The sequence below is a fragment of the Salvelinus fontinalis genome, chromosome 17, assembly GCF_029448725.1.
Source record: "Salvelinus fontinalis isolate EN_2023a chromosome 17, ASM2944872v1, whole genome shotgun sequence".
Taxonomy (NCBI): Eukaryota; Metazoa; Chordata; class Actinopteri; order Salmoniformes; family Salmonidae; genus Salvelinus; species Salvelinus fontinalis.
In genome coordinates, this window is record NC_074681.1 from 47,038,500 (window position 1) to 47,051,463 (window position 12,964).

The window sequence follows — 12,964 nt, forward strand, 5'->3', positions numbered from 1 at the left end:
CCACAATAAAAATGTGCTATTCTGTACTTTCGCCTCCTTCATACGTACTTACTCACTCAGGCCCATATTCATATTTGCCTTCGAAAATTTCTACATTTTCATATCTTACTTTTCGTTCAAACATAGTGCATCGATGCATTACACTAAAATGGGTCTCAAAGACATGTCATCCATGTAAATAAATAAAACAGTTTATTTCCTCATCTCAAAGAAGTTATATTCAGTACATGTGTGATTTCAAATGACAGCGCAAAGCAGAAGTCAAAACATAGTGAAGTACAAAAACAAGTATAGACGTTTTTTGTTGGTGCTTTGAATCCTCACATAGCAGTTCATAGAGGCTGGATGGCATGCTTTGGGTGGAGCTAAGGCACATGACAAACATGAGAGGATGGCCCTTCCCCCTGCTCCTCTCCCTGTCCTGTTCACAGATCTGAAGGAGCTGGACAGGTAAAAGCAATATGGCCCAACAATATGAAATGTGGATTTTTTTCACTATATTGCCTTCATTCTATCCAGGCCTTTCAGATCACATTGAAGTGGATAGTAGCTAGGAAAAGGGACTAGGAGCCAGAAAGTGATATCAAGATGGCTTTCCTTGGCAGAGTCAGCTCTTGGCCTGCTTCCTTTTCAGCACCAGCTCAGCCAAAAGTTTGTAACGTATCATACACTCCTCCTGAAAAATAAGTAGGGGAAAAGGTTATAGGTCCGTCACCATCCAAAATTACATCATGTTTACCATCTCAACTATTCAAGACCATTTAAGTTTGGTTCTTTCCGTGTTATTTTACCTACCTACAGCTAACAAATTCATCAAAATTCGTCTCGAAATTAGACATAACACCACAGACAATATAGATTATATAGATAGATAAACTATGTACACACACGACAAACTGGGGTCGACCAACTGTTTTGACACACCCTGCAATGTTGCATTGTGGAGGACCAGCTCTCACCTTGCTCTTCCCGGGCACCACCTTGGCAATCCTGTCCCAGCGTTCCGTGGTGCCTCGGGGGTACTGCTGCAGGGCCATCTCCAGAAGCTTCTGCTGGTTCTGGGTCCAGACGTCGTCAGCCGCCGCAGTGGCCTTCTCCTTGGAGGGCTGTGGGACCGAGGTGGTGGGCGGACTCTGCTCCTCCTCGCTGTCCTCGGTGGCAGCTGTGGGATCGAAGTCCCTCTGTCTGCGCCCCTTGGCTTTCTCCTCGCCTCCCACCCCTCCACCCCCAGTCTTTCTGCCTCTCCTCCTGACACCTCCTGCTTGGATGCCCTCTCCTTCATCCCCTCCTCCGCTGGGCTCCATCCACTCTGTCGTGGCTGCTGCCGGAGGCTGGGGTTGTGAGTGCTCTCGCTGGGTCATGACGCTGTCGGGTACAGCTCCGGCACCAGCTTTGGATCCCTTTCCTGAGAGTGCTGCGCTGCCCTGGGCCTTAAGCTCCGAGAGCTTCACCAGCCCTGCATCAGAGAGGTCAAAGTTAAGATGCTGCCCCTCTGGAGATAAAGTTGGTTACAGTATTTGGATAGTCCCATATACACCTGCTGTTTCCATGACAGTCTGATCAGGTGAAAGCTATGATCCTTATTGATGTCAGTTGTTAAATCCACTTCAATCAGTGTAGATGAGGGGAGGTGGCAGGGTAAAGAAGGATTTTTAAGCCTGGAGACATTTGAGACATGAATTGTGTACCATTTAAACAGTGAATGGGCAAGACAAAAGATTTAAGTGCCTTTGAACGGGGTATGGTAGTAGGTGCCAGGGCACCGGATTGTGTCAAGAATTGCAACACTGCTGGGTTTGTCAGGCTCAACTGTTTCCTGTGTGTATCAAGAATGGTCCACCACCCAAAGGCCATCCAGTCAACTTGGCAAAACTGTAGAAAGCATTAGTCAACATGGGCCAGCATCCCTGTGGAACGCTTTCGATACCTTGTAGAGTCCACGCCCTGACAAATTAAGGCTATTCAGAGGGCAAAAGGGGGGTGCAACTTAATATTAGGAAGGTGTTCTTAATGTTTTATACATGTGTAGATGATCATACTAACAACAAACTATCTGTTGATAAGCAACTGCTTGGAATGGTTAGGTTTAGGATAATGCAAAGCGTCACGTCTGGAGGAAACCTGGCACCATCCCTACGGTGAAGCATGGTTGTGGCAGCATTGTGCTGTGGGGATGTGTTTCAGCGGCAGGGACCTGGAGACTAGTCAGGATTGAGGGAATGAACAGAGCAAATTACAGAGAGATCCTTGATGAAAATCTGCTCCAGAGCTCTCAGGACCTCAGACTAGGGCAAAGGTTCACCTTCCAACAGGTCAACAACCCTAAGCACACAGTCAAGACAACGCAGGAGTGGCTTTGGGACAAGTCTCGGAATGTCCTTGAGTGGCCCAGGCAGGGCCCGGACTTGAATCCGATCGAACATCTCTGGAGAGACCTGAAAATGTTATTCAATTCAAAAAGGGGATTTGATTTGAAAATAGCTGTGCAGCGTCGCTCCCCATCCAACCTGACAGAGCTTGAGAGGATCAGCAGAGAATAATAGGAGAAACTCCCCAAATACAGGTGTGCCAAGCTTATAGCATCATACTCAAGAAAACTCAAGGCTGTAATCGCTGCCAAAGGTGCTTCAACAAAGTACTGAGTAAAGGGTCTGAATACTTATGTATATGTGATATTTCAGTTTAAAAAAAATCTAAAAACCTGTTTTTGCTTTGTCATCATGGGGTATTGTGTGTAGCTTGATGAGGAAAAAAATACTATTTAATGCATTTTAGAATATGGCTGTAACGTAACAAAATGTGGAAAAAGTCAAGGGGTATGAACACTTTCTGAATGCACTGTTTATACTGTGAAAAATCAAGTAAAAATAAGCTGACTTACCTGATGTGTTGGTTTGACCATCTTTAACTTGTTTGACTTTTGCAGTAACCTGCAAAGGATCACAATATTTAGCATATTTCATTGATATTCTATGAGCGCAAGCTAGTAGTCTGCTATATTTCCAAACACAAATGTTAATTTTGCCATATATTTGTCTAGGACTGACAAAACATTCACATCCATCTGAGTTCAGAGTTTTCCATGCACCACCCCATTCCCAATGTAGACTGACATCTGTCACCGATCTTCCTAGTTCGTGTGCGATCTTCTCCCAGCGACCAGGTGTTCCCCCAGGGAACTTGGCCATACTCCTTGTCAGAAGAGTGATGTCCTCTTCTGACCACTCAGGTGCCTGAGAAAACAACAAACAAGACTAGATCATATAAATTCCAAATAAGGCCATTGTGGTTTACGGTGGTCTAGGGCTGAAAAACTCCAGAAACTTTTTTTCAGCAATCCCCGTTTGAGGAAAACCCATTTTTGTTTTACATTTTTTTATTCCATTTGGCATGTTGCCTCATGCAATTTGCCTTACTTGATCCTAGAACTAGAATCTATTTGACATATCAAACTATGGTAACTCCCAGTTACACCTACAAATGGCAAATAAACTTTATAATCCATTTTGCCTGAATTAAAAGTGCAGCGCTTTAGTAACGTCGTGGAACAAACCCTTTTCACAGCAGGAAAATATTGCGGACCCACCTTTCTCTTCTGAGACTTCTTATCCTCTAGCCAGTCATCCATCTGGTCTTCGATCTCCTCGATGGACGTTCCCTGGTCGTATACTGGTGAGTACGCGCTGTCGGCGACCTTGAGCGAGGGCTCATAAACGGGGAACTCAAACTTCGGCTTCTTTACTTTGGGTCGTTTCTCTTCTGTGGGATGACAAGTGAGGAATGGGATAAGACGAGCACATCTACAAAACATGGCTGGGGAAAATGCAACTGAGGTATTGTAGTTCCTGAATGATTTCATTTCATAATGAAATGTCCTTATTTCCCATTTCATTTGATCCATCTAATCTTTATTTTACCAGGCAGGTTAATAAATGTAAAAAAAAAAAATCTTACTTTTCAATAAAGACCAGGCAAAAGTGAACAATTAAAGTCACAATTCAGCAGAAATGGTCTACTGGTTGCAATAAAATACTACAAGTCCTTACTTATTGTTGTAGCTTCCTGTTCTTCCAGTGCCATGGCTTCCGCGTCCTCTTTCTCTCTGATTTTCATCTCCTTATAATCTTCGTAATACTGTTTGGCATCCTGTAACACAGACAAAATGGATGACAATTGTCACTGGGGATATTGATAAGATCTTATGAAATGCATTATTTATTTCACATTAATAAAGTGATAGAAACTGTGCAAGGGAAAGGAATACTTTCACTAGGCACGGTATATTTCAGGTCAAGATCAACATCCAAAGGTTAAGTAGTTTGGGTGAATAATGAGTTGGAGGATTACCTGGATGACATGGGGCAGGGACTTGACAGAGAGATACAGCCAGATGCTCAGCTTGAGTGGCAGGATATCCTGCCAATGAGGTTTGTCATGTGACCTGACAGGAAACGGACATATTAGGAACTGTGACCATGTTGATTATTACATACAAACACATGAACATGTTTCCCATGATATTTTCACATGTAAATAGCACTGGATTTCGACAATATTCAGTTCCGTTGCTTCAAAAGTTAGGCCTTCATTGGAGCAACAAATGTTCCGTTCTCCCCTTCGACAGTCCACATTATTCATCAATTTTCTATTTACTTGTGAAATTAGAAATGTGTAGTGACAAAAGCTCAACTCACTTCTCAATTTTATCCTGTCCAACAAACCGTGATTCTTCAGCACTCTTGCTACTCATCTTTTTTTTCTTCTCCTTTTTCTTCTTGCTCAGAAGTTCATCCTAGTAAGAGAAGCACCATATGGGATGAAGAGGTCAGGTTATTAGTAGCCTACGGGCTCCCCTTTGCTCACTCAAAAACACAGTTTTGTTTGCAGTGTACTTGATTGAAGGAAACCATTTTACTGCAAATACCTTAATTTATTCTATGGCAGATAAAGAGAAATATGGACCTCTTACATATTCGGTTTGAATAATTCAATAAGTTACATTTTGGACTTTTTAAATGAGCATTGTTAATAGGACTAATTAGGTAATGCAGTGGCCGAAGCTAAGAAACCCTGTTCAAAATTGCACCTGTACATTTCTACTTTCCTACACAGAAAAAGGCTTTTTATCTCCATCAATAACTGCCCCATGGTGGAAAAAATAAGCTAATTGACTTGAATGAAAACTGTGGAATGGATAACAACCACCTTTAATAACAGCCAGGCAGTAAAGAACTAAGAGAAAGGTCAAAGGTCATGCACGTTCCCCTCACCAGCTGCTTCTCCAGGTAGATGGACCAGATGACTGCGTAGTGGCACACAGTGAGGATGAGGAAGAGCAGGAAGCCCAGCTCCCCATTGCTCATCTTCCTTACCCGCCTGTAGTAGAACACTGGCTGCCTCCAGTCCGGTAGCCCGTTGACCAGGACATCATTATACCTGTGGTTGGGAGGACCCAAAGCGATAGGTGGTGATGAGTGGTTTGGGGATTTCCCTGATAGTACATTTTAGGGGTGGTTGACACTACCGTGCCGACCCAAACCATACATAGGAAATACATACAAAAAGTGGACTACGGGGAATAACATGGTGAGAATATAGTCTACATAATAAAAACAGAATACTATAATGTTCGCTCAACAAAATTGTGTATGAATGTGAATTTGACAGACTCCTCCCACTTTCAGAAGAAATAAGTACAAGGTCAACGGCAGGGACAACCCAAAGCAGGAAGAAGTTGTAAAACAGACCTCTCTCTCCTCTCTTCATCTTTCAGTACTTCATAGATGGCCACCAACTGTGGGAGAAAATATGATCAGTAAGGCAATAGACAAATTACAATCAACTAATCAATTCATTTAAGATTGCAGTGTATGAAAAGGACTATACCTCACCAACTAATTTACCTGCCATGAAACACTGCATATAGTGTTTCACTTAAATACTGTTTCTAATTGCAGAATCTCTCTGTAAGGTGTCCATAGCTTACTTGTCAGATGTAGATCAAACAAGTGAAAGTTGGGCTTAAACTGCACTCCATGGTTTAGGATGTTTCTGATGACTACACCAGTGGAGTGGAGCAGAGGCTTTGTGGAAACTAGCTCCGACTACATTGATTCTCCCGAGGTCAATACTTCAAAAGACGCAAATTATGAAACGCCTACCTTGTAACCATGTTATTTCTCTGTAGTTGCGTGCCTTTGTTTGCTGTAATCCATACTTCTTCAATAAACGTTAATCAAATACAACCACCAAGTGTTTCACTGTTGAGATTTAACTGGCACATGGCGCAGAGTTGCCATCTTAGAACAACACCAATGAGTAAACAGTCGGTTGGTCATATTTGATTAACTTTTATTGAAGTATGGATTTCAGCAAACAAAGAAAGGCGTGCAACTACAAAGGACAAACACAATAGGCGTTTCATAATTTCAATTTTTTTTGAAGTATTGACCTAGATTCCACAAAGCCTGGTCTCTGCTTCACTCCATTGGTGGTCTTCAGAAACTTCCTTCACCATGGAGTGGAGTTTAGTCCGCCCCAAAAAAACATGTTGGAGTAGGAAGTGTTAACATGGTGAGTGCTGACCTGTCTGAATTGGGTTTCAGCGTTCTCGTCTTTGTTCTTGTCGGGATGCAAAGTGAGTGACAGCCTGCGATAGGCCTTTCTGATGTCCGCTGACGAGGCATCCTGGAGTCAGGAGAGATGAACAGTAAAACTACACATGTACATGACACCTTTCAGAGGGTATTGTGTGGTGAGATATCACACAATCACCGGTTTATGGCAATAACTCAGTATGTATGCTCTCATTCTGCCTCCAATGTGGTGTCTGACAACCCCCACGACACCGGGGTCTAAGCTTCCCAATCCTACCCAGTGGACAGTACCCACCCCCAGGGCTAACACTTCCCACAAGGACATGGCATTCGGATATGGTGGCCAACCCTCCGCCTTCGAGAGATGCAGACTTTTGTTCCAGCCCTGCTACAACAATCTTTCAGCTAATCAAGGTGCTGATGCGCAGCTGAAACGGAGTAGGGCTGGACCAAAAACATGCTCCAGTCCTGCACACTTTAGCTGGTGAAGCAACAGAGTCCCTGCAAGTGTTCCTTGCAAGATGAAGAACTAACGATATTTACCCATTTTTAAATCAGTACCTCACTTGAGTGGAGGGAGGAATGGACAACTGAAAATGTGAAAAGAAACAAGCAACCTGACACGTCATGGTTTGCTCGTCTCCCGGTACACGTAACTAGTGAACGTTAGCAAGAAAAAACTACAGCAGGCCCCGATATCGAAACAGTACCCTGAATGTGGCACAATGGCAAGCCAGCAAGCTACCTATTTAGCCCTTCAGGTTAGACAAACATTTACTAGTTAGCCAACGTTTATAGGTTACAAAATAACTAACTTAACGATGACTTAACGTTACCTGTTCAACTGATAGGAATTCGTAAAAGTTTTGTTGAATTTCCTCCACCAGGTCGTACAGCTCAAGGTCTGAATCCCAGGCATGAGAGGGACTTGGGTATGCAATAATAATACTGATGGCAAGAATAAACGAGAGGCCCCATGAAGCTGAGGTCATTATGAGGCTCTGACAATGTTGGCGGTAATATTGCACCGCGAAATATATATAAATCAATTCTGCTGTGATACGGCTAACGTGTCTAGTTACTACCCTTTCAACTGGCTGCTGCAGATGCTAAAGATTTGCAACAATTTGCTACATTTCCCACAATCCTCTGCTCTTGACCTTTTCCGGTTTCCTTCTTCTATGGTATTATGGCGATCCGCAAACATTCGTTAGCGGTCCATGCCGCTGTCTACTGTATGGCCTGTCTCCGCCTACGGTTCTGGAGTGTGAGTTTACTACACTAACCACGTTTCCATCCAAACATGTCATGCAGATGAATTACCTGACGCATGAAAAAAGTCACAACCGGGTTGATGGAAACATGAAATGACGTTACAACTTTATAAATGCCGAAAGACAATTTGTTCGTTCAATATTGTGGGATCTTTTTGTTTCGATACATTTAATTGTGCGATAAATTATTATGCAGCCCACTCATTCACCATGTTATGAGAAAATATTGATGTAATAACCATCATATCGAAGTAAACTTGGAGTCACGCAAGTGGAGCAACGGTCTGCACGGAACCCAAACCGGCTGCGCGCGTGCGCTATCGTGCATAAATGTATTTTGATGGAAACATGAAATGACGTTACAACTTTATAAATGCCGAAAGACAATTTGTTCGTTCAATATTGTGGGATCTTTTTGTTTCGATACATTTAATTGTGCGATAAATTATTATTTAGCCCACTCATTCACCATGTTATGAGAAAATATTGATGTAATAACCATCATATCGAAGTAAACTTGGAGTCACGCAAGTGGAGCAACGGTCTGCACGGAACCCAAACCGGCTGCGCGCGTGCGCTATCGTGCATAAATGTATTTTGCCCCCCCCCCCCCCCCCCCACACCAAACGGGATCACGACACGCGGGTTAAAATATCAAAACAAACTCTGAACCAATGACATTAATTTGGGGACAGGTCGAAAAGTATTAAACATGTATGGCAATTTAGCTAGTTAGCTTGCACTTGCTAGCTAACGTTAATTTGTCCTATTTAGCTAGCTTGCTATTGCTAGCAAGTTTGTCCTGGGATATAAACATTGAGTTGTTATTTTACCTGAAATGCACAAGGACCTCTACTCCGACAATTAATCCACACATAAAACGGCCAACCGAATCGTTTCTAGTCATCTCTCCTCCTTCCAGGCTTTTTCATCGTTTAACTTATATGGTGATCGCATCTAACCTTTCATTGTATTACCACGATTAACGGCAAAAACAGTTCTCTTTCAATCAACCACGTGGGTATAACCAATGAGGAGATGGCACGTTGGGTACCTGCTTCTATAAACCAATGAGGAGAAGGGAGAGGCAGGACTTGCAGTGCGATCTGCGTCAGAAATATGAATGAGTTCTATTTTAGCCCTTGGCGTCGCAGACGCTCGTTGGCGTGCACGAGCAGTGTGGGTGCAATAATTGAATAACATGGATTTCAAAATGTATTTTGCGACGCTCGCGCACGCGACGTGTCCGGTCTGGTCAGCATGTAAAAGGCACTGCATCACAGTGCTATGGGCGTCACTACAGACCCTGGTTTGATCCCGGGCTGTATCACAACCGGCCGTGATCGGGAATCCCATAGGGTGGTGCACAATTGGCCCAGCGTCGGGATTGGCCAGTGTAGGCATCATTGTAAATAAGAATTTGTTTTTAACTGACTTGCCTAGTTAAATAGAATATGTTGTGTGGTCCTCCCCTCAGATGGTTGAGGGGCAGCTCTTGGGGAACTGTGGGGGGGGATCTTAGAGGGCTGGTGGCCTGGCGGTCGGGAGCTTGGGCTGGTGGCTGATGGGTGGCTGGTTGGTTTACCCGTTTTTGACCTTGTGGGAGATCTGTCAACGTGCCCTTGAGCGGTGCGATGACCCTGGTTGCTCCTGAGGGTCGCTCTGGATTGGAATCTGTTAGATGACTAATGTGATGTAGATGTTGAGCGGCTTCACTGCAAGTAGATTGTATGTTTTATATATTCAATAAAAAGAAAAACAATTTTAAAAAAAACTAAAGGTGCACCCCTTGGGTTCCCCAGGACATAGTTTGGGAAACGCTGTGCTACACCCATTAAAACCTCACCACTAGTCCACTACTTGGCCCTATCTGATCCCACACCAAGCCGGAAGCCAGGGAGGGCGGGACATTATCATTCAACACAACGTGTAACTCTTCTGCAGTAAAATATCGTACACCCAAGTACTTCTCTGCAGCTGCCACCACATCTATTTTCTGTGATTTATGTTCCATTTCTGAACGAACCCAACCTTACTGAAGCACATGTTATTCCTATCATTCTCTATTGGCCTTGGCCTACTCATAGGGAGCCTCTTAGGATCCCTTGCCCTGGGACCATCTTCCAGTACTTTGTCTTCACTGCCTCAGACAACACCTTCTGTACTACTCTGACCCTGGCAACCTCGACCTGCCTTTCTCTCACTGGACACTTCTGATCTCCAACAACATGGGTACCCCTACAGTTAACACACACAGCTTTTTTTCACAGATACTACACATACTCTCATGCCCGCCTGCACACTTCTCTCATCTAGGAATCTCCCTCCTACACACTGCTGCAACATGACCATCAGCTTGGCACCTAAAACACCATAATGGATCCGGACAAAAGCTCTCAGGGGATAACTGACACATCCTAACTGGACTTTGTCGGGAAAAGTCTGCATTAAAACTCAGCAGGACACACAGTGTCTTTTCTGATTCATCAGTCCCCAACCTCTTCTCCGCCCAGCCGGACAACACATATAGATCTGCCAGAAGGCAAGGATCCATTCTCTCCAAAAATCTCACTCCCATTGGGTCAGAATCATCTTTGTCTTCATCGGGTGCCATCGTCCTTGCGTCCATTTACCTTCCATAGGCTTCCATCCTGGAAACCCCGTCATCATCCACTCTGCACGTTCCAATTCTGTTGCCTGTCAATGTGCGTCAACTTAGTTCGCACACCCATCCTGTGTTTGCACTTTGATTCTACAACTTTGTTTTGAAAGAGTTACTGCTTTATTGACAAGCGCCTCCTCCCGTTTCCATACACATCACACCGGTTTTTAGAGGTTTGTGGCCTTCAAAATAAAAGCGCCAAATCCAGCTTGTCCCCGATTTGAACCTAGCAAAATTTTCTTGATTAGGTGTTTATTTTTTACACTAATAGGCTATTTTCTCCTGAACCATATGGTCTATCCAATAGAAACTCATGGACAACATTTGGCACAGATATAAAGAATCTGAACAAATAACCCAGCAAGTAAGTATAAATTCCCAAAGTTTCCATACGTTTCCAAAAGTGCGTGTTAAATACCAGTTTCTGAAAAACCTTGCAACTTTCCTATATTACAGGGACTTTTGCAACCCTAGAGAAAAGCACATGACACTTCAGCATTCACATTTTTTGTTATGTGAACTTCTGTGATTCTGTCATACTAATCTTGATGGCTTTTGGAAAAGAGAGGGACATTTAATGGAAAGTTTAATGGAATCATTTTTATTTGTATCTCCTCAAGATATCTACTTTGGAGTAAACCATGAGTAGGATGTTAAGAGGGAACCATGTTGAAACATTTGGGCAGGTCATTATTGCTACAAAGAAACACAAATAATTAAATGAAGTACCCCCATAGTCATATAATTTTTAGATTGTATGTCCTAAGCCCCACAAAATAAAAGGCCGGTAGAGTGTGATGGTTTACGATTGTCATCTTCTTGGACTAACGCATTTTACTCAAAAGGCACTTTTATGTGTAGGCCTACTTCTTACTATTGTGAACATTCCTTACGGTGACTAGGAAATGTGTGCAATTTTAGGACCTGTGCAGTGTTATAGCATTTTACGCATACTGTGTACGTGTATGATTCCACCCCTGTGTGAACCCTCATATGTGAGGTTAGGTTTTCCTTCCAGCTGAAGCATTTCTCACATTCTTTGCACTGGTACGATTTCTCCCCTGTGTGAATCCTCATATGCTTATTCAGGTGTCCCTGATGAATGAAGCATTTCCCACATTCTTTTCATTGATATCATTTCTCCCCTGTGTGAGTCTTATGTATTTTTAAATTAGAATATGTGTGAATCGCCATATGTCTGTACAGGTTATGCTTACTGGGGAAACATTTCTCACATTCTGTGCACTGACACAATTTCTCCCTTGTGTGAGTCTTCATATGTCTATTCAGGTGTCCCATATGGATGAAGCATTTGCCAAATTTTTTGCATTGATATCACCTCTGTTGTTTTAGATGAGACTCAAAGGAGAAGTGTTTACTACAAACATTACAAGAATATATTTCTGTAGTGTGACTTTGCAGGTGATTGATCAGGTATTCTGTGGACTCAAAGTCTTCTCCACACTTCTCGCACATGATGGATGAAACAAAATGCCCCATAAAAACAAAAGTCTTTCCACACACCTGGTATGGGAGTTTTTTCCTTTTTTTGCCCATGACTTTGATTTAAGTAGTGTAGATCCTGGAAATAGTTCTCCACTTTCCACCCCATTGAGCTGCAGAACAGCACAGATTTACTGCAGATAGGGGATGAGAGTCATTGGTTTGTTCTGTTACTCCATAGCCCTGTCCATCATGTTCTGTTTTGACCTCTTCAGTTGTGTTTGTGGGTAGAGAGTCCCGCTCTCTGTTCTCCACAGTATGTGTGTGGTAAGGATGTGAGAGATGAGGTGGGTCCTGATCATTGCAGTCACTTTGAGCAAATGTGGAGTCTCAAGTATCAGGCTCCAGCCCTTGAAACTGCTCTTTCCCCTTACTGGTCCCGAACTCCTCATATTCCTCCTTAATCTGTGTGGGCTCTGGGTCCTCCTGCCTCAGACTAAGACTACATTCCTGCTGACAGTGCTCCTGCTCAGAGGGAACATCCTTTTTAGATACAGGGAGAGTGAGTTGTTGGAGGTCTGAAAGGAAAACAAACAGGAAATATTGCAGTAGATCTCCAGAAATATTTGACATATTTGAATGTATTTTTAAAAAGCATTGCATACAGTTCCCTATGCACTGCAGAGATAGTTCAACCAGAAAATGCCTACTGCTAGTGCACTGTCTGCAGCTAGCTGTAAGATTCAATAGAACTAGCTAGCTGATGAACTAGTGGCCCAATCATTGACGCTAACTATTTGGTATTGTATTTGGATCCCCGTTAGCTGTTGCGAAAGCAGCAGCTACTCTTCCTGGGGCCCACACAAAACATGAAACATAACATCACCCAGAACATTAATAGACAAAAACAACTCAAGGACAGAACTACTCTTCATACATTTGAAAAAGGCACATGTAGCTTACATATCAATACATACACACACATCTCA

The 12,964-nt window shown here is 43.1% G+C and overlaps 1 protein-coding gene and 1 pseudogene across 1 annotated transcript; both read right to left on the reverse strand.

The window, feature by feature from the left end:
• Nucleotides 1–175: 175 nt before the first annotated feature.
• On the reverse strand, nt 176–7,754 carry LOC129814492 (dnaJ homolog subfamily C member 1-like). Its single transcript, XM_055867641.1, has 12 exons — nt 7,433–7,754; nt 6,586–6,687; nt 5,748–5,794; nt 5,271–5,436; nt 4,695–4,792; nt 4,348–4,441; nt 4,047–4,146; nt 3,587–3,759; nt 3,114–3,233; nt 2,882–2,930; nt 960–1,456; nt 176–676 (listed from the first exon to the last, which is right to left on the reverse strand). Exons 1-12 carry the CDS (start codon nt 7,586–7,588, stop codon nt 608–610), a joined length of 1,671 nt encoding a protein of 556 aa, XP_055723616.1. The 5' UTR covers nt 7,589–7,754; the 3' UTR covers nt 176–607.
• A 3,651-nt stretch (nt 7,755–11,405) lies between these two features.
• Nucleotides 11,406–12,608, reverse strand: LOC129813526 (zinc finger protein 25-like; annotated as a pseudogene).
• Nucleotides 12,609–12,964: the final 356 nt, after the last annotated feature.

Coding starts and splice junctions, on each gene's coding strand:
- LOC129814492 (XM_055867641.1), bottom strand. CDS start 7,588: ATGACCTCAGCTTCATGGGGCCTCTCGTTTATTCTTGCCATCAGTATT. Junction 5,437..5,747: donor GATGAAGAGAGGAGAGAGAG/GTCTGTTTTACA, acceptor TCCCAACCACAG/GTATAATGATGTCCTGGTCA. Junction 4,793..5,270: donor TCTACCTGGAGAAGCAGCTG/GTGAGGGGAACG, acceptor TTCTCTTACTAG/GATGAACTTCTGAGCAAGAA.